The sequence below is a fragment of the Takifugu rubripes genome, chromosome 6, assembly GCF_901000725.2.
Source record: "Takifugu rubripes chromosome 6, fTakRub1.2, whole genome shotgun sequence".
In the NCBI taxonomy this organism is placed as follows: domain Eukaryota; kingdom Metazoa; phylum Chordata; class Actinopteri; order Tetraodontiformes; family Tetraodontidae; genus Takifugu; species Takifugu rubripes.
This window is the reverse complement of record NC_042290.1, coordinates 9,010,252-9,034,451: the sequence shown is the minus strand read 5'-3', so window position 1 is coordinate 9,034,451 and position 24,200 is coordinate 9,010,252. Positions and strand designations below refer to the sequence as shown.

Sequence of the window (24,200 nt, the reverse complement as noted above, 5' to 3'; positions counted from 1 at the left end):
ACTAGTTTTCAGCTGATTATTGATTACAGAGTTCAGGATCGGTGTGTGTGGTGTTGTCATCTCTCCTCCAAACAAAAGGACAGAAATAAAGAAATGACTCTTCTCCAACACCCAGAATAGATCAACACTGTTGACATAAACACGAATCTCTGGTGTGTTTGTGTGCAGGATGAAGGCAGACTCGATGGATCTAAAGTTAAAAATCTTAAATTAAAGAAAAAATCCGTCGATTTAACAAGTTCTGTTATGCAACAGAGATTTTCCCTCTTTATATTATTATTCTCGTGTGTCTGTGAGGCCAAACACATTAATTTGTGTTTGGGGTTTAAAATATATCTGTGAAGAAATCAATGATAAAGACTCGCTTTTTTTGGGGGGGGGGGGGCAGCCTACAAAACGATACTACGCACGCACACGTACACGCACATAAGGAATCTTCACTGTCATGTGGTCCTAGACCATAACCATCTAGAGATTTCTGCATTTGCCCTCTATGAATAATAAAATAACAACGCACAACAAACACGCGCGCGCGCCCACGCATATCTTCAGTGTGAGCGTTCTGACTGCGTGAACGAGCCCGTGTGGTAAACCTGTTTATTGATGTTAAATGCCTTCCAGGCCACTAGGTGGGACAAACATGTTGTTTACTGTTCGGGAAATTTCTGGTGTAGAAGAAACCAGAGCGGAAGTTGGTTATACCTGTGTGCTGACCGAAATTAATGCTACCTGTTCGAGTTCCTGAAATAAAATAAATTCTTCAGTAAGAAGAAGCCTCCTGCAAGTTACTACATAAATGGCGACGAGGATAAAGTCACCACAGATGCCTCGGATGGATACAGAGGAATGAAAGCGGCTGCTGAGTGGCTAAGTAAACCTTGCAGACCGGACTCTGTGGCTGTTGGAAAAAGAACATGGCGGCTATGATTGGAAGCACCGCTCCTTTTGATGGTCAATCCCAGAAGTGGGAAGAATATTGTGAAGTACTCCACCATTTTTTCAGAGCTAATGGGATCGACGATGCAGGTAGACGTAAAGATATTTTGCTGAGTGCAGTGGGCAGTCAGACTTACAGTCTCATGAGGAACTTAGTCAGCCCCGCCAAACCGGGTGACAAGACTTTTGATGAACTGGTGAAGTTGTTGAAGGATCATTTCAACCCAAAACCGAGCGAGATTGTGCAACGTTGTAAGTTTAACTCCAGATACAGGAAGCAGGGGGAGACAGTTATGGAGTTTGTAGCTGTGCTGAGGAAACTGGCTCAAGACTGCAACTACGGGGACAAGCTGTCGGAAATGATCCGGGATAGGCTGGTTTGTGGCATCGTGGATGATCGCATACAGCGCAGACTGCTTTCGGAGCCGGATTTGACCTTCGACAAGGCGCTGAAGTTGGCGCAGGCCATTGAGACGGCGTGCAAAGATGTGAAGGACTTGCAGTCTCCGGAGTTCGTGCCCCAGTACATGAGGGCACCCCAGGCGGTGCATAAGGTGTATTCAAAGCAGACCCCATATACCCAGCAGAACCAGCGTAAAGTTTGCTACAGGTGTGGTAGTGACCAGCACATGGCTGGGGACTGTAGATTTATTAAGGAAACCTGTCACAAGTGTGGGAAAGTTGGCCACATTCAAAAAGTGTGTAGGTTTAAGGGCTCAGCAAAGAACTTGAGGGCCAAAGGAGGTGGAGTGCAGACAGGCAAACAGGGTAGAGCTCAGGGAGCAAATTATGTCAGCCAGGGGGAAGGAGAAAAAGATAACATAGACTCAGAGGAAGTCATGTACACATTGTACAAATTGGACGAACTTGACATACCAGCAGAAGCTCCATTTATAGAGACTTTGACAGTAAATGGGACAGACACACAGTTTGAAATGGATTCAGGTTGTGGTGTTACAGTAGTTAACTACTCAGTTTTCAAAACTCTCAGGGGAAAAGGAACACCAAAGTTATGCCCATGTCGAGTCAGGCTCAAGACATATACAGGGCACAAGGTAAAAGTCTTAGGAGCCGCTGTAGTTAAGGTGCAGAACCAAGGGCGAGCCCTAGACTTACCTGTGGTTGTGGTAGGAGGTGCAGGCCCCAGTTTGGTAGGCAGGTACTGGATTAGGAGGCTAGGTTTACAGTGGAGAGAAACACCCCAGGTCCATCACGTCCGGGTAGAGACTGCAGAGGAAGTCCAGATGAGACCCGAAACCCAAATCCACAATGTGGCAGAAGAGACGTTGGATGAGGTACTGGGGGAGTATGGAGAAGTGTTTAAAGATGAACTTGGAAGATTTAAAGGCCCCCCAGCGAAAATATATGTAGACAAGGAAGCAGCCCCCAGGTTTTTTAAAGCCCGACCTGTACCATATGCCATGAGAGGAAGAGTAGAGGCGGAGCTTGACAGACTCCTTGCACAGAAAATCATAGAACCTGTGAAACATTCAGAGTGGGCTACTCCAGTGGTTCCCGTGTTGAAACCTGATGATACAGTAAGGCTATGTGGAGATTATAAACTGACGGTAAACCAGATCTCAAAGTTGGAGCAGTACCCAATTCCCAAAATTGAGGATCTGTTTGCCACACTGTCAGGTGGACAGAAATTCTCAAAATTGGATCTCAGTCATGCATACCACCAGATTTCCTTGGACGAAGAAGCAAAGAAGTATGTGACCATAAATACTCACAAGGGGTTATTCACCTACAGGGTGCTACCTTTTGGGGTTTCATCAAGCCCAGCAATATTTCAACGGACAATGGAGGGACTGTTACAGGGCATCCCTCATGTGACCATTTTTTTGGATGACATCCTCCTCACAGGGAAAGACGACCGGGAGCACCTGCAGACACTGGCTAGGGTGTTGAAACGGCTACAAGAAGCAGGTCTCAGACTCAAAAGAAGCAAGTGCCTGTTCATGAATGAGGAAGTGAGGTTCCTAGGTCATAAGGTGGACGCGACAGGACTGCACCCAGTACATGAGAAGGTACAAGCAATCAAAGAGGCACCCACACCTTCAAATGTAACAGAGTTGAAGGCGTACCTGGGACTGTTAAACTATTATAACAAGTTTCTGCCCAATCTCTCAACTGTACTTGCACCAGTACACAAACTGTTACAAAAGGAGACAAGGTGGCATTGGGGTGATGCTCAACAAGCTGCTTTTGACAAGTCAAAGGAATTGATGCAGTCTGCCGAGGTTCTTGTGCACTATGACCCAGAAAAGGACCTTATATTGTCATGTGACGCATCACCTTATGGAGTAGGTGCTGTGTTGTCGCATTTTATGCCGGACGGAACCGAGAGACCCATTGGATTCACCTCAAGAACACTAAACCCAGCAGAAAAAAAATATTCCCAGCTGGACAAGGAAGGACTAGCTGTGATGTTTGGAATAAAGAGATTCCACAAGTACATTTATGGAAGGAAATTCACTATTGTGACAGATCACAAGCCTTTGTTGGGACTCTTCAGTGAGATGCGAGCTGTGCCACAAATGGCTTCACCCAGAATACAGAGGTGGGCGGTAACCTTGAGAGCCTACGAATACACAATAGTGTATAAAGAAGGAAGGTATCACTGTAATGCAGATGCCTTAAGTCGCCTTCCTTTACCAGAGGTAACAGAGGAGGAGCGGGAAGAGAGGGTTCTCATGTTGGAGAGCTCTGACATCACACTGGTGACAGCTGACCAAGTGAAAGCATGGACAGACGCAGATCCAGTACTTTCAAGAGTGCGGGAGATGGTACAAAACGGCTGGTCATCAAAAGAAAAAAAGGAGGAGTTTGGCCCCTATGAGGTGAGAAAATATGAACTCAGCATCAAAGATGGATGTGTGCTATGGGGTTCAAGGGTGGTTGTGCCAAAAGCAGGACAGGAAAATGTCATGAGACAGCTTCATCAGTGCCACCCAGGAGTGTCCCGAATGAAAGCATTGGCGAGGAGTTATGTGTGGTGGCCAAAGCTGGACAAAGAGGTGGAGGATACTGTTAAGAGCTGCATGACCTGTCTAGAATACCGCAACGTCCCTGCACCTGCCCCATTACACCCGTGGGACTGGCCAGACAAACCCTGGAGTCGCATTCATGTGGATTATGCTGGACCGTTTATGGAGAAGATGTTTTTTGTGCTCATTGATGCACATTCCAAATGGATGGATGTGTATCCCGTGAATTCTGCAACATCAACCACCACAATTGAGTGCCTGCGTACCAGCTTTAGTAACCATGGACTGCCGGAATTGATAGTGTCTGATAATGGCACTTGTTTCACCAGTATAGAATTCAAAGAATTTTTGAAAAAAAATGGTATTCGTCATGTGACCTCTGCACCCTATCATGCTGCCAGTAATGGGTTAGCAGAGAGGGCTGTACAAACTTTCAAGAGAATGATGAAAAAATGCCCCGAGGGAACACTGACAGCTAAAGTAGCCAGAGTATTATTTAGCTACAGAGTGACTCCTCACACCACTACTGGGTTATCACCTGCAGAGCTACTTCTTGGGAGGAAGCTTCGTTGCACCCTGGACTCGATTCACCCAAATCTAAGCAGAAAAGTGATGAAAAAACAAGAACAACAGACAAAAGATCACAACAAAAAGGCGAAGGAACGCTGGTTCAAAACAGGAGACTCAGTGCTGATCCAGAACTTCAGTTTCGGACCAAAGTGGATCCCAGGACTCATTGAGTCAGTGACAGGACCAGTGTCATACAAAGTGATGCTAGGTGATGGGAGAGTGGTGAGGAGACATGTGGATCAGATTCACACACACCACCGGAGACCAGAAGTACGCAACAACCTTCCACAGACGGCCTCTATGACACTCAGTCAGACGGATCAAGGAAGTGAGGCCTGGCTGGAAGCTGAGGAGGTGGTACTCAGTGAGGAGAAGTTGGAGGAGCCTGCAACTACTGAAGCTGTAGGAAGTTCTGAGACAGAACAAAGAACTGTCACAACCCCAACTCCACTGAGGCGACATTCAAGAAGGGAAATCAAGTTGCCCAGTTACTTGAAGGACTTTAAATTGGATTAAGAAAAAAAAAAAAAAGTTCATAATGTTCTATTGAAGGGTGTAGAAAACACTTAAGGGGGGAAGGGTGTGGTAAACCTGTTTATTGATGTTAAATGCCTTCCAGGCCACTAGGTGGGACAAACATGTTGTTTACTGTTCGGGAAATTTCTGGTGTAGAAGAAACCAGAGCGGAAGTTGGTTATACCTGTGTGCTGACCGAAATTAATGCTACCTGTTCGAGTTCCTGAAATAAAATAAATTCTTCAGTAAGAAGAAGCCTCCTGCAAGTTACTACAGCCCGTTAAAACAAAATCCGTCACTTCGGCATCTGTGATGTGCAGAACAGCAGCCAACAATCTCTGGACATCTCCGCGTCTGCCAGAAATAAACACAAGATGTCTACGCTCGCACCACTGATACAGTTTGCAGACAAGTCTGCACTTTAGATCACAAGTTCAAGACCCTATCAGATGTGACAGTGGTGGAAAATAAATCAGACCACAGGATTGGAATGAAATAAACAAATACCAGCCATCTAAGTTTGGCACAGGTTCCTCAGAAAAACGGACACTTTTTGAGGTTCTTCTGAATTTACGAGTTCCAAAAGCCATCTTGATATGGTTTAAGGAGAAGGACAATTTAAAACAGAGGGCAGAGATGGAATGTAACCAAGTATATTTACTTAAGTAATACCAAGCTTAATTAAATTTTATTTTTCCATGCTCTGTCCGGTTTAGACGCTCAGCAACGGCGAGTGAACGTCTCTGGCTCCCTCTAGCGGCCAACTCCATGTTCGTACTCCCACAACCCGATATGCAATTTCATCCTGAGGGAGCCATAGGAAAGGATTTTTTTTTATTTTTTTTTAAAAAGAAACTTTCCAGTTTGACGTCATAAAAAGAAGACAAACTGATGGAATGCAAGAGGCTTTGCAAACTAAGGATGATTAACCCGGTTTGTGAAGGCATTCCTGAAGTGGTGAACTTTTGTTGAAGTATGAATTGTGACTTCTGAGTTTAAGCTGAGCACATAAAGTCTGCAGGAACTATGGTGTCTGGAATCAGCCTGTAGCTACAAATGAAAATAAATGTGGGCGTCTGCATCCTTGATCATTTGGCTTCTCTTATGAACAATAGCAGGAAGTGCAGGCGCACTGCCCTTCTGTATTTCCTGCATGTTAGATCATTAGAATCATAAGTGTTTGTGGCAGCACCCCCTCCACCCTTTTTTTAGAGAGTGAATCTCAAAGAAATACTTCACAAGTGGCCTTAATCATGTTCTGCATTGATCAGAATCACCACTATGACCCTAATTAGGACTCATTTATAGAATTAAGAGTTTAATGCCTTATTTAAACACAACAGAAAGACGACGAAGCAAAGATGACAAACAGGCAAGCATTTGTAACAGAGCCAGTATATTTTCTTTCTGCAAAATACAAATACTAGCACATTTCTGAGTGAGGGACTTGCTGTACATGAGCTGAGAGTGACAGCTGAGGTGCACAGGTGAGAAACATTGTCTCCAAGTGGCGACAAAGTCCAGCTTATGCCGCTAACAATCTCTTACAACATTTTCCTGGTGGTTGTTAGAGGCATTAGTACATGTATCGAAAGGGAAAAGCAGCCAAAATGTACATTTATAATACAGAAGACATTCAACCAAATGTCGCCAAATACAAATAAAAAGGATTCTTAGTCAGAGGGGGGGTCTGAGGTACGAGCAGACAGGTATTGCTTCAGATCCAGGCAGTTACAAATAAAGTATTTCACACATTATTGAGTTAACGCGTCACCTTCTGCCTCCAGCACCCATCGGGTGAGGCTCTCCCGCCCAGACCAACAGGAGGCGACACCACGTGGTTGGAAAGAGGAGAATTTAAAAAAAGAAAAACTACTCTGGGCTCCGCCCTTTTAAAAACTACAACAGCAACGATGCAGAGCTTTCAATTTGGAGGGAATTTAGTCGCTGGATTCCTAATGAGTGGGGCACAGGTGCGCAACGGTGGCTGAAGATCAGAGCTCCAAATATACAGCTTTCAAATCCAAAATATTCAAATGGGAACGATCTCCAGCCACACGTCCACTACTATTAAAAAAAGGATAAAACGGGGTTAAAGGTGTGATCTTGAAGGCACAGACTCCTCCTGAAGCTGCACGTTGCCCTTGTAGGGTGACAGCAGAGGTGACATCATCTCTTAATCTAAATTTGACCAGCGAGGACGTTTGTCGCCTCTGTAAATACATTAATGGTGTTACATTAATCACCTGTAGCGTCTCCATGTCTGCTGCGCAGGAGCTGTAAAAACATTCAGCCACGTCCATCGGCTCACATTAGACTCAAATCTCCCTGAATGTTGGGTAGAAACCTCGCGCACCTCTGCAGACGTCTGCGGCGCTCGACGCAAACGTGGGGCAGCAACGCGTCGCCGTGGATATGGCTTATATGGGACAGTCCTCGGCCACGCTGCTAAATCCTGCTCCCCTACCAGCAGGTTGCTCCCACCATTAAACACATTCAATTTCAACAAGTTAACTGAATATAATAAGATTTCGATGCTACATGTTTTGCTTTGTTCTGCTGTTGACAGACGTCCCTCTAAAGCTGCCTTTTACACGGATGGAGAACCTGTTGGAGAACACACTGTAAATAAAACAGATTCCACTGCTGATTCCACTGTCTTCCCACCTTTTAATTTGGGATTTCTCTTGACTTCTGTATTTTTTAAGTGTATATTTGAGTATCAGTCTGTACGTGGAGCTCAGACAAGTAAACTATGATACAAATTAAAGCTTTCTTTGGTTCCACACTGATGTGTATCTATGAATCCCCTCTCTGTTGCATTTCCTTCTTGCTGCCATGGCTCAGAAAATTGAACACTAATTTCACTAGCTCTTCACGAAATCTTCACAGTAAGTGAAATTTCTACGCAAGCAACTTTCTCATCCCTCATCCTGAAACCTCCTCGGTCACCCGTTCCCGCTCCTCTTCCGCCCGCATCCTCCCCCCCCCCCACTTCCCCTTCCGTGCGATCGCCTTCGAATGCGCTAACCTGGGTTGAGCTCGCAACACGTGGACGGACAAGTTCGCCTTTTTAAAAAAAACTCGCCGGTAGCTTCACTGTTCAGAGTACCAGACTTCTTTTGCCTTTCTTAGCTTGCACACGCGTGCACATATGCGAATGTGCATGTAACATATTTGCTGATTACTCATGCCCACCCACCCCTCCCCAAACACACAAAACAAGCAATGCAGGTACACCAACAAGCGTTCTGGCTGATTCGTTGTCCCAGATTTCCTCCTGGGTGATTTGTGAAATAGCTCAAAAGGGCATTTTTACTCCTCTGGTTTCCCTAAACGTTCACATATGTTACGCAAAATCGCCACCGAGGTGGAATAACGATGCACAGATGACAATATAAAGTTATTTTTCTAGAAATTCACCGTCTGATGAATGAATCAAGTTTGGTTTCTCTTCTCTTGACTAATATTAAAAATATATATTAACAGCATTTGTGAGTTTTGGATGAATCCGCGGCAGCTGAAACAGAACCAAGCTGTGGGTTTTTTTTTTTCATTTGTTGTTTTTTTTTGGCTGAATAAAAACATGCAGATGACCGGTGCACGCTCCTCTGATGGGCTGCAGATCTGCATTTCAGTTTGATAAATAGAGGCCCTGACCTGTTGTTGTTGTTGGTGTACAAGCAGGTGCAGCCCAGAACGCTGCAGCATCTGCCCCCCAGGTACATGTTACCATTGCACATACAGCACACCCACTCGGTACAAGAAGAGTATAATAATATTAATAACACTATAAGGTAACTTGACTAACACCCCCACTCCCTCTGGCTGCAGACCGCCTCCCATCATGTGGTCCAGCCCTCTGATAACCTCATCCGTTTCACCGACGGGCTGTGGTGCCCCTCCTGCGTCGTCAGGGGCCGCAGGAGGAAGGCGTCGCTCCCGGGCTGATCTTCACGCTCCTCGCTGCCATCGTAGGAGCTCCCACAGCTGGACGCGCTGTCCCCGGGGGAGCGGCCCGCCTCGTTGGGGCCCCGGCCGACGCTGGAGTAGCCACCCGTGGTCCCCCCTCCCAGCCCTGTGCCCATCATGCCCGCGCCGCGGTCTCTGGGAGGGGAGGCCGGCTCGGACTTGATCTGCAGGTGCTGAGTGGACAGGAGGTTGAGGTTGGAGGTTTGACACAAGTTCCTGGAACACAAGACAGTTCAATTAAACAGGAACGCAGCCAAGTTAATGAAATCATATTATTCCACGTGGGGGGGGGGGGTCTTGGACACATAGCAAGTTGGTGAACTTTTTATAGGAAGAATAAAAATATTGTAGGAGTATTTTCACTGTAAAACATTACAGAATCATGACTCAGGCGCTGCTAATAGTGCACCTGGTAAGTCCCAACCATCACTCATGGCAGCAGGCAGCGAGCGCGCTGACACATGACACCCAACACACATGCTCACCCCATGTGACCGAGTGCTGAAGGCTGCAGATTCTGCATCTGCTGCTGCTGCTGCCAGTTTGTCACTGATCCCAGACCAGATCCTCCAAACCCAGACAGGGAGGACAGGTCGCTGCCGAGGGAGAACTCTGAGGAGAGAAAAAAACACCCCATAAACACGTCTGTAAGGGTTCTGCACGACGCCTGGCTTCCCTCATGGCGGCGGCGGCGGGCTGTAATCACCTGTGCCATAAGACGAGGACAGCGTGGACGGATAACCTCCCATCCCCTGTCCCGGCAGAGTCTGAGCGGCGATGGAGATGGCGGGGGTTAACAGGGTCTGAGCGCTCTGGGAGTGATTTATTCTCTGGTTCTGGAAAGAGCAGAGGAACCTTTCAGAACTGAAGAACAATATAGGAAAAAATACACACGTATCCCAGTATTGTAGTGCTGTACTGTAGCACTGCAGCTTCACCAGGTGTCCGTGTCAGTACAGTATTTGAGTGAACACGCTTGTTACATTCCACTAGTGGACAAATGTTTCCATCAGCTGCTGCAGTATCGCGTTTTAACCTTCGCCCGAATGTGACTGCAGCGCCGTCCTGTGATTGGATGACAGGCGTTCCCACGGCGTCTGCAGTAACAGCCCAGCGCCGGGTCAGTCAGCTTTGTTTACATTCAGCACATTCCGCAAAGAGCCGAGTTTCAGCTGCTATGGGAGCAGCGTTCCCAGTCTGATTCCATGTTGGATTTTTAAAAAAAAATCTTTATTTAACAGGCGTTATCTCAAACGCCAGCTATGCACAGGTACATTTAGAGTCCAGTGACATCTGAAAAGACTTACCAGCATCAGGTCAAAATCCTCACACTGGGGGGGGGGGGGACGCAGCGTAAGAAAGAATAAAACGAGTCTCTAAGCATAATCACAGAGGGGAAACAATGTTGGGATTAAAAGCTGAGAGCAAAGAGAGACGGAAGCACTCACGACGGTGGGCATGTTGCTGCATTTGTTGGTGGGGGGCATCAGCGTGCGGAGGTCAGGCTTCCGGCTCAGGCTCGCGGCAGGAAGGCTCTTGTCCTGCATGTTCTTGGACACTCCTGGAGACAGCAGCCCAGGGGAGCTGCAGTGGTTGCTGTAGCTGCCGTTCCCTAAAAGCGTCCAGATAAAACTCCATCAAATCAAAGCATCTCGAAACACGTTTCATGCGATTCTGAAAGAGAACTCTCGATTAAGGCCATTTCAGTCGGAGCAAAGTCCTTTAAAAATAAATACAAAATCTCATTTTAATATAATATATAAAGTATACAGTGTTTTTTTATCTGCATGTTATCCAGACTGGATGCTAAATGCTAACACTAGCATTGGCAGACATACCCACGTTGGTGACCACGGTGCTCGACAGCTCTGAGCCCATCAGCCCTGCAGACACACACATGAGCACAGGGTCACACACCTCAGATTTACTGGAAGTGGCTGTTCCTCAGGGATACACACCCGCGTTTCCAGTGCTGGAGGGCCGCTGAGGGGACATGCTGTTCCTCTGCAGGTGTGTGTGAGACATGGGCAACAGGTTGTGGTTGCCGACGCCACAGCCGATTCCTGGTTGGGAGTAGAGGAGCCCGCTGGGGTTGTTTCCTGGGATGTTGACTCCCATGTCATAGTTGGAGGGAGGGAGACCCTGCTGGACACACAGGAGTTGATTAACACCAAGCTGGAGGACAGAGGATGCCTCTGGGCTGGACGGCGCCTGTGTGAGCTTACACAGATTCTCTGTCTGTTGAGCATCAGGTCGATGTCCTCGTTGATTTTGCGGTACTTGTCGTCCAACTCTGGGCTCTGGCCAGCAGAGTCGTCAGCCTCGATGTCGGGGCTGTCGCAGCCGTTTAAGCCTTTCTTACGCAGCGTCTGAGAGAGACACGGACAGCATCAGTCAGCTTTTCATCATTAAACATTCTCTGCATAAGCATTTAAGACAAAAGGGAAGATTTTTGGACTCGCAAATGACAACACGTTCTGTCGTTTGTTCAAACGTGGGGAGCGTTCTGAAGATTTGGCTGTGAGCTGTCACAAATGTTTCACCACTTTCAGACATTTCTAAAGGAAAAAGCAGCAGTCATGAATAATAAAAATAGCTCCAGCTCCTATTTACTTTATTGTGACACGAGTATGACACTATCATCCTTTAGAACTTTTTTTTTCTCTCCTCGGTTTTGTTTACTGAATTATCAAATATAACTATTGAAATTACTTAAATATTGTGTTTATATCCACGTTTATTAATTGATCATTTCATTTGATAATTTCGTCATTTTTTCAGTTTTTTTTTTAAAGTTAGTCAAACTGTCCCGTAATTGTCCATAACGCGGGGTTGATTGTAGATCACCTTACAAACGCTAGGGGGCGCCATTGGCCCACTATGAACGAAGAACCGTCACCCAACTTCCAGTCAGGAAGCATTTCTAACACATCTATAATCAGACCTGTCCTGTCTGTTTTAAGTCTGGCTAAGATTGCGTGTTCCTCAAAGTATAAACTAAGAAAAAATACAACAATGTCAGACACACAGTCAGTTAACACTTTTGTTATCAGAGGATGAGGTTGTTAGTTTGGGTTTACTCAAGAAAGTTCTTTCCTCTGTTTTCTACATACATACAAATATATATTTTAATGCTGAATAATGTAAAGGTTATTACTGGCTCTTTGTATGTGTGTGTGTTCTTCTTACTGCCACACAGGGGGGACCAGAATATGAATTTCACCTGTAAGCAGATGGCATATTTGGGGAGCGAGAACATTTGAGCTGGTCCTCACAAATTCAAAGTGGTGTTGGAGGGTTGATTCTAAGGTTAAAGTTAGAACTGGGTTGAGGCTAAGGTTCAGGTAAGGGTAGGATTTAGGTGATTAGTTGTGATGGTTATGGTAAGGTGCATCACATCTACGAAAGTCCTTGCAAAGATAGCAGTGGAAAAGTGTGTGGGTGTGTGTGTAACTGTGTGGTTTGGCTCCAACCGTCCTGCTTCAGCACTTCACAGTCCATTAGTCCAGTCTGTCACTGGTTGGTTGCAAACACGCACAAAACACACACACACACACACACACACACACACACACACACACACACGCACGCACATGCACGCTCGGCTCAGTGGCTGGCCCAGTGAAGCTATCCCACTCATCCCAGTCATGTCCACCTGTTTGGCTGTGAGAGGAGGGGTTAGCTCTGGGTGGGGGAGGGGGGGGATAGGGTGAGGCAGCCACCACCAATGCTAGCGGGGCTGCTGGAAGATGGCCGTAGAAGGCTATTTTTTGCTCCCACGCTCAGCAGCGTTTCTCGTCACCGCCATCCATCCGTCCCTCCCTCACGATCTGCTGCCCCGGCTCGTCTGATAGGACATAAAAATGACTTTGGTTTCCTTGTCTTCAAACGCATACAATAATTGTCGGAATAATGTGGCTAGCCTCAGCGTGGGAGCTGAGGTGGAAGAACAGAACACTCCCTCAAAAGTCCCACAAATGTTTCGTGGTCGTCAGAAAAGGCGTTAACGCTCGTTTAAAAGAAAACATAATCATGCCGTTGGACGGCGCTCCAATTTTTCCCTCTATTTTTGGTCTTTGCCAACTCCTGGGGGAAATATCTGATGCCTTCGCTGATAAATGTGCCACTATTTTCACCAGCTAGCGTGTTCGGGCGTGCATCGAGAAGCTTGACAGTTGTTCTTTGATATTTGCAGAGGTGTCGGTGTGTTTTATACGTCTGCTTAATTACAGAGGAACAAACACACCTGACAGGAAGATGGCATAAAGCACAAATATATGTACAGCAGAGCTGTTTCGATCGACTCTCCTTCCTATTATGACCACCTAGGAAGACCCCGGCCCCGGTGACTTGAGCCCAGTGCTCCGAACCCTCTTCATGACTTTCAACAACTGGTCAGGAATGTGCACCGGTGTGTGTTGCCACTTCCGGGTGGTACTTCAGCCAGAGAGGGTCACAGCTGAGGGAAGGAAGGATGGGACTCCTGCCAGCCCCTGTCCTCCTCCTCCTTCCCTTTGTTGCATTTAGCACTGATTGGGCCTTTTCCTGGATCTAATATTTCCTCTGCTACCAAACCTGAGTTGAGTCAAGTCTTGGAAAACAAGTCCAGGTTTTTATTTGTGATAGTGGGATGAGGTAAAAGATGAAGCAAGAAGGGAAATAATAAACTTTATCAATGTGCAGGATGTCTAAAGTGACTTCCTATTTACATTTTACCTGAATAAATAAAAAGGAAAAACGCTTCTTTATGTGCTATATTTTGAACACGCCGGGGCCAAACATCTAGTGTTTAAAATGTCCTGTTTAAAAAGTTCTAAACCACCTCCACTCCCCAAAATAAACACGCCCCTGCATCGTGAAGACGCTCTCCTCTCAGGAAAAAAGGACGGACAGTAGAAGAAGAAAAGGAGGAGGTTGTGGAGAACTAAGACTTGGTTACTCAGCGTCAAGTTGCCTCTCTTCCTCCTCCTTATTTTCCTTCAGTGGCTCGCGCACGCACACACACACACACACACACACACACACACACACACACACACACACGCCCACACGGGCAAACCACAGTCACACACACTCCAAGCCCCGTCATGGCTATTCTTAGCTGTGTACTGGGCTATTTTTAGACCACTACCGGTTTCCAGCCATTTAGCAGGGCGGGATCCAAGCCAATACAAAGGAACTGGACTGGGGCCGTGAGCATATGTGAACATCAGTGTGTGTTCGATGCTGTGTGTGTGTGTGTGTGTGTGCAGTTGAAAAGCCCCCTTCATCTGCTCCTAATCTGAAACAGCACACTTAGACATGGGCACAACCCATCCACAATAAGGTTAACGGGGTAAAAGTGAGGAATGCAGAACGGATTTAGAAATATCAGCGAGGCTCCCGGGCCGAGTGAACACAATACAATAAGCTGATAGTTATCTGGACACACACACAGACACACACATGCATGGAGGCAACATGCCAACATGCCACATGAGGGGGGAGAGAGAGAGAGATGACCGAAACAAAGGAGCCTCTCTTCTACTGAATTCCTGTCCGGCACATATTTGATTTGTGGAGGGTTTTCACAGGCCTGCAGGCCGACTGTCATTCCAGCCTGGCACCAACCCCCATCAGAGGCAGTCACAAGTGAACACAAACTAATGAACTAATCAATTCAGTCGATCAAAACAGGCACATACAAGATGCTGCTTTCTTGTGAAGCTTGAAGAACCAAAACAGCAGAGTGCTCAATAGAATCAGCTAAAATTGGTCCACATAACTCACATTAAATCCGCCAACTATCCATACGTTTGTTCTAAAAACTTTCAAGCACTTTCAAGGATTACCAGGTAATTCATGTTAAGCTTACTCAAGTGCCAGACTCATCGTTTTATTAGGTCTCTTCCCCTCAAAAATACAAAATTACAGAGTGTACCAGCCAGCGTGACCTTGGCACAGCCCCTGCGGCGCCGTGTCATAGCATGTGTTGCTGTCGTGTTGCTCCTTAAGGGCGACACAGGCTTTCAAAGTCTTCTACCCTCTTATCATCCAATCAGAGCGCGGCGAGATTAATCGCATTGTTTTGACCTGGTGTCAAGCATTATCAGCCAGCACGGGAGCCACCCTCTCCTTGAGTTCTTCAGGGAACTGGTTTCATTTCCAAGAACCAGAGATAGAATATTAGTTAATGCACCAATTAACATAATACTAATTTATAAAATGCAACCTCTCTTAAACCAAAATCGTTTTTTCTAAGGGTTTGTTCAGATTCTGCTGAAAAATACGGAAAGTTTTGTGCTTTTAAAAGTGAACGGCGGCTTCGTCGCTTGATGCCTGGGGTGCCACCCGATTCCAGGACCATTCTTTGGTAACAATCCCGCTCATGAACGTCCCATCGAATTTCAAACAAACAAACAAAATTTGCGATTTTAAAACCACGCCAGCTACGGCAGGTTTTAGACTGCTGCGTAATGAGCAGACCTATGCTATTATCTGACGGCGGCTACGGTTGCTAGGCTACAACTACAGTTTAAAAGCCGCAGGCAGGACCAACTGGGACTGTTTCTATGTGACACAGCATCGACACACAGGTGAACGCAGCAGGAAGCTGTGCCCTGCTGTTGCACGCCGGCCTCATTTAACACCAACAGCCCGGAGTGTCAGAGTGACACAGGAGCACAGAGAACGGGGTTGTGTTTATAGATGACACACAACTGCAGTTGTGGACTCAGTGATCTTTGTTCATTAAAGAAAATCTGATCCATTCGGATTTAACAACCAAAACAACACAAGCACTCGGAGGACCAGGCAAAAGCTGGGAAAAGGAAACCGGATGGCGAAGGAAATGTCATGTGGAGGTTAAAGTGCAGCTGCGGTTAATATGCGTGGACCCGCGGCTGAGGCGGACTGAGGCCGCGTGGCCAGATTACAGTAATGAGCTAAACGGGATTGTGATAGACTACAGGAGATTAGCGAGCCTGTAAGCCTGGTTGTGATGAGGTGGGGCCAAGGGACCATGCGGTGGGCCGCGTGGCGGGAAAAGCTCTCGTACAGTATGTCCATGTGTTCCCGATGAACACACACACGCACACACAGACATACGCCGCTTATCTGCTCAACACGATGACTTCACGTGGTTCTGATTCAATGGAATCTCTGATATTCACACCAATTTGCAGCTAAATTTCTGCCTTTAACGTATGATTTCACCTGTGTGAGTGTGTGTATGGTCCCCACAAAGATAGAAATGCGAGGATACGTGTTTATCTGTGTGAGTGACTTACATCCACTATGTCAGAGTTGGTCCTGCTCTCATGGGGCTCGTTGTACTCGGTGTATTTGAGCAGGACCTTGTCCATGTCCGTGCTGGCGTACTGGAACAGCTTGTTGGTGCTGTTGAAAATGATGAGGGCGATCTCGCAGTCGCACAGCACGCTCAGCTCGTACGCCTTCTTCATCAGTCCGAACTTGCGCTTAGTGAAGGTCACCTGGAACAAACACAAACCATGAAGCTGGGAACAGATGATGCCTCTCCAGCTGCAGTCATGTGCTGGTGCTCTTCTTGGGTGCCTCTGAGGCTTTGCTAAAATTTAACAGGTATTATTGGATGCATCTGCCTTCAAATCGACCGACATACGTCAGTGCTTCGCCGCTAATCGCCTCAGCTGTGGTGATAAATCACATCGGAGACCTCATCATTGCTTTTATGAAGCCAGGGTCACCCTCAGAGCAGAGATGGGCTGAGGCATCCGTTTCGATCTAGTGTTCAGTGGACACCGTTAAAGTGCACTTGAACATAATCAATAATGTACTAAATGCAGATTCAAAGTCTGCAGTGTTGGTTTATAGGTCCTTTTCTTAAAGAATAACAGAAACCAGCAGATGAAACTTTTTGGAACTACAAGATGCTGGGCTCCATTCTGATCCCCTTGAACGCAACATTTTAGTCACGGAGATTATTGACCCTAAGTTAGGCCCGATAAAACAAACACACACACACACACAGATCCAAGGAAGGATGATGATGAAGTCTGCGCTGCCATGCTATGGGAGTCAGGAAGCATATGGGCCTGCATTTCCTGTCATAACAGGAAGAAAGGAACCGCTCCCCCAGACAAGTGTGTGTGTGTGTGTGTGTTTGTGTGTGTGTGTGTTTTGTAAATGAAAGCGCAGCTCAGATGTATTTACGCATTAACGAGCGGCTCTGACCTCCCAGTCGTCTCATCTGATCATGCAGCTTTGCTCCCGTCATGAGCCGAAGGGTCACATGACGGGGAAATATAACGTGAAGCCTGAAACGCCTCACCAGTAATCACAACTCACATGAGAGACAGGGGCTGCCTCATTTTGAAGAAATAATCATTCAATTTTATTTGAAATCTTCTGCCAAGTTTGCAAAGTGACTTCAGAGGAAACACACAGTTACAGGACTTTGCTCATATTTGTGTTTTCTGATGTTTGAAGATGCTTCTGAGCTTTTTTTTTTTACAATAAAAACCCCTGTATTACTGGAACATGTGGGAGGAAAGGCTAAATTTATTAGCTTTCCAGTTAGCTTGGCTTGATCTAAAATGGCACAGAGCTTGCGTGCACTCACATGTCTGTTCCGTTCATCCATAATCCGCGCGATCTGAATCTTTTTTCTCCCCATCTCGGCCTTTATTTTTTGTCAGTTCTCTTCTTCCCGTCGTCTCTCTTGGATACCTTCGTCGACTTTCGCGTCCTCGGTTTCACTTGATGAATCCCTGCAAAGAAAAACATTTAAAAAAGAAACAAATGACTTCACGTTGTCGAGGCGGTCGTCTACGTGTCAGCACACGGCAAGAGGGTGAACAGGTTTGAGGATTGTGCGTCGGCGACACTGTCGTTGGTGGCGTTTAGAATGACATGAATATTGACGAAGATGCAGCACGATGTGACACCCAACAGTAGATTCAATTTTAGGTGTCGTGTCAAGTCGTAAGACAGAATACAACCGCAGAAACCAGCCAATCCCCGCAAGGCCCATTTCTCAAGAAAGACCAGCCTGGGTGCAGCAAAAACATAAACAGGTAAACGAGGAAGCTGAGCGAACCTGGGCTGCAAGTCCTGCCACACCCACCTGCCTTCATTTATTATGTACGAGGCTCCATTGACAGGAGCCAGAAATGAGATCCATCCCTGTCAAAACAATAATAATACAGTATTCAAGTATGAATGTCTGACCTAAACAAGCTGGAATTGTCATGTATAAGAGGGCTTTAGGCTTCACCCGTGGCACAGGAAGCTTTAATGTCCCGTGGACATGATGAATAGCCACTGTTTGACAACATGGAAACACTAGCACAGACACTGTCTTTATAGATAAAATTCTACCGCATCCTGCCTCGGTTTCAAACACGCCCCCAACCTCGTCACGATAAGACTGTTGCTCGTAGTTTGGGAAAATAAACGAACCGTCTTCGGCGAAGGAATGCAATCTTTAGCTGCAGTAAACAAATCTGGTGAGCCGTAAGGCATGGAAGACTGGAATATAAAAGAGCACATAGACACGCGTGTGTGTGTGTGTGTGTGTGTTTTAGTGTGTGTGTGAGATCCATGTGACCCATGTGTTGCTCCTGAAGTAGAGATTAAGAGCTTGGGTCACAAAGGTAACTGGATGTTCACACATGCTGAGACACACACAGACACACACGCACACGCCCACACATGCACGGACTAGCAGACAAGCCAGGTTTTCATGACAGCACTTGGGCGTCATCGTGACGAGGTGAAGAAAGAAAAAGCACGCCTGATGTCAGGAGGTGTCGTCCTCCAGCTCGCACGGTGACGCTGAGCACAATACTGGGATGCCAACGTGACGCAGGTGTGGTAACGCCTCAGAGACGGAAACGTTCAGACACACACACACACACACATATTAAATGGTTTTTTTGGCAACAGGGGACATAGCACTCAAGCACCAACCCGATTTTAAATGAGGTAAAACCAGATAAGTATGGCTAATTGACGATCTTAAAAATCAAATCATCCACAAAAACTGTCGAAAGCGTCACTCTCTCTGCAGGTTGCCATGGTTCCCTCTGATTGAGCCCCAAAGTGATGTCGGAGCAGAGAGGAAATAATCCACCATATTTTATGATACAGCTCGGAAAAATCCTCATATGACACCGATTTCTGGGCTGTCGAGCCAGGACGACTGGAATTTTACAGGCAACAGTAATCAGGCACACCAGGAAATGAGACCACTTCTTCTTCTGCTGCCCCTAATCATGTGAATGCAGCTGAACAGGAGGTGCCAGGTTCTGTAACTCTGACTCCAGCAGGACGGTCTGCAGCTACACGCCAGCCAGAAAGTAGATGAAGATCGAGCGTCTGAGTCACGCTGTTGTGAGGCTACCTCACTTCAGGAAAACAGAACAAGGATCAACACGGTTTAAATTTAGAGCGCTCGCAGACGAGCACACTCAGCATGTTGTCGCTATGGGGAATTTTGGGCCAGATTGAGAAGTGTGATGTCGAGAGAACTTTGCATAAATCAATAAGATTGAGAGAGAGAGTCTGTGTGTGTGTGTGTGTGTGTGTGTGTGTGTGTGTGTGTGTGTGTGTGTGTGTGTGTGTGTGTGTGTTGCTATCTGGAGCTGTTATTTAATGTTGAGTTTGATCTTTTTCCAGGATGACAGCAAATCTCCACCCACCTCACCCTCCACACAAACCTCCCCGCTATTTTTAGAGCCGGCATAAAGCAGAAGGACGCCAAAAATAAAAGAATGAACTTTTTACCCCAAACTACAATACAGCCAGTTTCTGGTCCACAGGCAGCCAAAGCGGCCGCTGAACCCACGGCGAGACGGGATCTGCCAGATCTCTCGCAGCCCTCAGATGCTCCCCGGCCGGTCGCCCGGCACCGACTTCACAGGACCCAAGTGCCGCGGAGAGAGACGCGTGATTGGTCACATGTGACAGAGGAGTTCTGGAGCTGGACCTGCAGAGTGATACCGAGGGGAAAACGACCACAGCTATGTTTCTTTTATCTCTGTAGTTGTAGCCTCCATCCTGATGCAACAGGTGTCGCCCAAACATGCAAGGTAGCGCGGCTACCTGAAGCCGGAGGGCGCAAGCATGCGCACGGAGGCCCTGACATCCCGCTTCACGCTACACCAGCTCATTCTGGCACGCCGGGATGTGTTTAATATCCATAAGCAGATGCATTATTCTCTGGCACATACTGAGCGCCACATGTTGAGCATGTGGGAATTATATAACATTGTACAGCCCGGCTGTGAGCTGAGCCACATTTCAACCTGCACGGCATCGTTGGAGATGCAACGCATCGGTTGAATAACTTTATTCTTCCACCAGGTCATTCTTAAGTGGGTGTGACGAGTGCTCTCCAACCCCAGTCAGTCTTTTTTTGCCGTTTTTCTAAGAATGAATGAAACGAAAGCCTCCAAGATCCAGGAGGTTCCAGACAACACGACAACCAGGCTTCGTGATTGTTCCCCACGATGGCTGCAGCGGCGCCGCTCTCGCACTATACGGTGATGTTTGACATGTGCCAGAAGCAACTTTCTGCGCTGCTGCTGCTGCTGCTGCAAAAAAGGGCTCTGCCGTGACCCCCTCAGCCAGTCATTTATCTGCAGATATGCTGGACGCGCACAGGAAAGGAACTAGCTCAACCCTGGATCCCGTGTTGTTATTTTTATTATTACTATCAGTGTTTTCCATTGATGCTTGGCATCATTTCTTTAAGTTTCATGACCGAAGTGATTGATTCATTCTCCGGTGTGCAATACTTAGAAATTACCAGTTAAAAAAGGTCAATCATTCTAAATACCTCTGCGTTTTTGGTAAATAAACACATAGAATCATTGCTATTGCTTTTCTTATGATCACATTTTCTTACCAAGTTGAAAATATCGGCGTGTTTATTCCTCACATGGCTCCGCGCTGTGATAAAAACCTCTTCCAAAGTGTGCGCACCACAACTCGGCCGGTCGGTTTGGAGCTTCGGCTCCGACCTCTCCAAACTACAACCTGGCCGCGGAGCAAAGCGAGCCGACGGGAGACACTGACGGGAAAGTTCCGATCAGTTTCAGCTCATTAATCCGACGTGAAGAGAAGGCGCAAATCCACGGAGGAGGAGGGAGGGGGCGGAGGCGGACGGGTTAGTCCCGCTTGTTGGTTGTTTCCTGTTGTTTACCCGTCAGATGGCACGTCATGCTCCGCATCACATAAAACACATGCTACGCGCAAACTCGAAGGCCGGCGGGGGTGAGGTGCGCGGTGGGGGCGAGTAGGTCTTACCTCTCCGCTTAGCTCCGCATGGCTCTCGTCACTTTTCCTTCTGCGTGTCTCCGTCCAGCGGTTCGGTGCATCGGTGGATCACCGAGGCTTGTCAGCGAGCACCTGGACGTTAGGAGGAGGCAGCGTCACGCACACGCACGTACACACGCACGCACACACACACAGGGGAGATCGATGGTGACACAAGGCAATTTTATGGACAATTATGATTTCTAAAAAAATAAAAAAAGTTGATGTTGATTTTTTCCCAACAGGTTGATCTGCACATTTACTGCGTAGCTGTTATCAGTGGAAACACCGCCCCCCGATGGAAGCTATTGGAAATACACTTTTGAGTTTTTCTTCAACTGACCAGCTGTTCCCGGCCTATAACGTCATCAGTGATAAATATTTTAGATGTTAAGATTAGTAACTAAAAAACAGCATTCATGTGAAACGGACATAACATATCGATTCAACTATATGGTTCCCTAAAAGATAACCAACAGAGAAAATTGGAACATAAATATATTCTGTTTTTGTTTGTGATAATAATGTGTTTCTGCTGCAGCATGGTGGAGCACATGTAAAACACGCGTGGATTATCTAGCTTTTCTCTATATTTTTTATGTGCAGCTATTCAATACCGTCTTAGTTCAATTATTCTAATCACGTGAAACCAGAAATGAAACCTCACCAAAAGCAAATTTGTGCATTTTACTGTGGAAAGGCTGTCTGTGTGGAAACCCTTCAAAAACTCGACCCACAACCAGAACATGCAGCAACTTTTAAAAACCAAATATGGCCACAATAATGATTCGAAAAACAACCGACAGCTTGGTAATTGTCACATACAAAAATTAACTTTGCAATGCTTATATATTTTTGTATACATAGTTTTTTATTACAGCAGTTTTTATTCAAGGAAAATTATATTTCCCCATTTAAGATAGTAAAGGACAAGACTAACCGAGTATAATGATAAAATTACCTCCAGTCGCAAACCCAGGGGAAATTCCTATCTGGTGGCCTTTACTGGTGAACCAGCGACCACTAACTAATCAGCAGGAAGAATGACGGGGCGGTTAACCAAACAGTTAATAGCAAAAGAGCCACAGAAATGTTGGTAAGTACAAAATATTGTATGGAAAGATTGCTGTTTACAGAAAATTACAACCTTTTATCTATTTAAGCCAATTCAAAGTTGTTTCTGCTGCCACCGTGTGGTCAAAAGACAAACTGAGCGCAGGTAATTCACTGGAGGGTCAGGGGGTTCCTGAGTGGGAGGAAAAGAATTCCACACTTTTCCTCCCACCCTGGCTTTCCTCTCCTCCTCTTTTGGACTCATCCTGTATCATGATGAATATCTCAAACGTATTTTATAACCTGACCTGACTGCCGGGAAACCCACAAACTAACAAACAATCACTCTGTCCGACGTTGCAGATCCACATGCCGGTTAAGCCACCGGCGCCGAGTCCTGCCCCACTCACCAGTGCTACTTGTTCCGTCTTCACCTGGAAGGCTCCCCAGCAGCTCCAGCTGTGGGTTTGCTCTGTCGATCCCTTGTGTCAAACAAGTTAGGATTTTTAAAAAAAAGATATATTAAAGTAAAAGAAATGAGGTTAAGCCAGACCAGCTGGCTTAGAGAAGAGGGGGACCCAAAACTGGGCTGTGTTTGGATCTGAGGTCAGTCCACAATGAGCCGAGGTAGTCTACACTCATCAGACCCCGACGCTGAAACGCCCCTCGTCCCATTAACACGTCCCCCATGCGATCACACCCCCGCCGACCCTCCCGTGTCCAAGCAGGCCGGCCTGCGGAGGAGTCGGGTCACCTGTCCCCGTCGCTCCTGGTATATTTAGCTCTGAGGTGTCAGTGATGCTGCGTGTGTGTGTGCTTGTGTGTGTGTTTTGATGCATGTGTGTGTGCGCGGGCGGGTAAAATGTGTTGCTGACACTCGGGGCCTCCGGGGCCTCTGTGCGAGAGCCCCAGGATTACTGGTCAAAAGAGCGACGGCTTGGCTCGACACATTACATGGGGAGAGAGAAAGAGGGAGGGAGAGAGAGATCAAACCAAGCACGTCCTAGATATCAGCGCTCCCAGCATCTGTTTGGCGGAGGATTACCCTCAGCTGTCCGCCCCTGTCAGTCGGAGGAAAAGGGGGCCAGCCGGCTCCTTTGAGCTCGATGATGGTCGAATCCATCAAATACCATGGCCGGCGTTCTGAAAAGGCCTGAAAGGCCACATCTGTCTGGTTGGGACACACGTTCCCCGAGGTTCTCCAAAGGATGAAGGAGAGATTTGAGGAGCTATTTGAGAGGAAAGGGCGTTTGGTTCCCTGCGTCTGTACATCAACTTTAGCGATTGTACTGAGCTTGTGATCGCCCCCTGGTGTTAGGCTGGAGTAAACATTCTTACCTGACTTTATTGTTGTAGTTCCCGTCACACCCAAGCTCTCCGTCTCACCGTGATCAGAGCTGAGATGCTGGAAATGATTCCTAGTATCTATATCTTCTGCAGCAGCACAATGAGAAATAATAAACGTGAGAAACAGTCATAAAATAGCGCACGAGGAGGAGCTCACTTACTATACCGCAACCCACCACCAGGGGTAACACTCTGCTTTTGCTTCAATTGGAAGTCTGCCAGAAAATTAAAAGGAAACTTTAGATTTTAATCATCTGGAAGGAATGGCGCTCCGCTGCTGTAGGTGGGAGGGTTTCAGTCAGGAACACAAACCCGCGACACAGAAACCATCATCCCACCTGAAAATAAATGTCGCGCTTGATTTGCCGACCGAAACACACAGAGGCAGAGAAAAGGAAGCAGACTGTTTGCGCTGTGGCTGGAGGGAACGTACGCGTTCCGGTTTGTTAAATTCACGTGTTTTGATTTCCCCGCTGCTGGTTTGCATCCGTCGATACCTCCTCCCATAAAAGAAATATTCTGTCCTCGACCTGCACC

At 46.8% G+C, this 24,200-nt stretch overlaps 2 protein-coding genes across 6 annotated transcripts; one reads left to right on the top strand and one right to left on the bottom strand.

Annotated features, from left to right (window-relative positions):
• Positions 1 to 589: 589 nt before the first annotated feature.
• Positions 590 to 5,281, top strand: LOC101061395 (uncharacterized protein K02A2.6-like). Its single transcript, XM_029838074.1, has one exon. It carries the CDS (start codon positions 915 to 917, stop codon positions 5,010 to 5,012), a length of 4,098 nt encoding a protein of 1,365 aa, XP_029693934.1. The 5' UTR covers positions 590 to 914; the 3' UTR covers positions 5,013 to 5,281.
• Positions 5,282 to 6,320: 1,039 nt separating this feature from the next.
• On the bottom strand, positions 6,321 to 22,960 carry mef2ca (myocyte enhancer factor 2ca). 5 transcript variants are annotated; one of them, XM_029837684.1, is made up of 12 exons: positions 22,727 to 22,960; positions 21,255 to 21,356; positions 17,566 to 17,713; positions 16,253 to 16,456; positions 11,210 to 11,353; positions 10,943 to 11,126; positions 10,823 to 10,867; positions 10,433 to 10,596; positions 10,292 to 10,315; positions 9,691 to 9,820; positions 9,470 to 9,596; positions 6,321 to 9,200 (listed from the first exon to the last, which is right to left on the bottom strand). In XM_029837684.1, exons 3-12 carry the CDS (start codon positions 17,617 to 17,619, stop codon positions 8,858 to 8,860), a joined length of 1,419 nt encoding a protein of 472 aa, XP_029693544.1. In that variant the 5' UTR covers positions 17,620 to 17,713; positions 21,255 to 21,356; positions 22,727 to 22,960; the 3' UTR covers positions 6,321 to 8,857. The 5 variants fall into 5 exon arrangements, with proteins under 5 accessions (XP_029693544.1, XP_029693541.1, XP_003965482.1 ...); XM_029837681.1 differs by having other exon boundaries at positions 10,943 to 11,129; positions 22,727 to 22,959; XM_003965433.3 differs by lacking the exon at positions 10,292 to 10,315 and having other exon boundaries at positions 22,727 to 22,958.
• Positions 22,961 to 24,200: the final 1,240 nt, after the last annotated feature.

Excerpts from the sequence above, each read along its gene's own strand:
- LOC101061395 (XM_029838074.1), top strand. The coding sequence starts at position 915 with ATGGCGGCTATGATTGGAAGCACCGCTCCTTTTGATGGTCAATCCCAG.
- mef2ca (XM_029837681.1), bottom strand. The coding sequence starts at position 17,619 with ATGGGGAGAAAAAAGATTCAGATCGCGCGGATTATGGATGAACGGAAC. Across the intron at positions 11,130-11,209 it reads TCAACAGACAGAGAATCTGT|CAGGGTCTCCCTCCCTCCAA; the intron begins GTAAGCTCACAC and ends CTGTGTGTCCAG. Across the intron at positions 9,821-10,291 it reads AGGATTTTGACCTGATGCTG|AACCAGAGAATAAATCACTC; the intron begins GTAAGTCTTTTC and ends TGCTCTTTCCAG.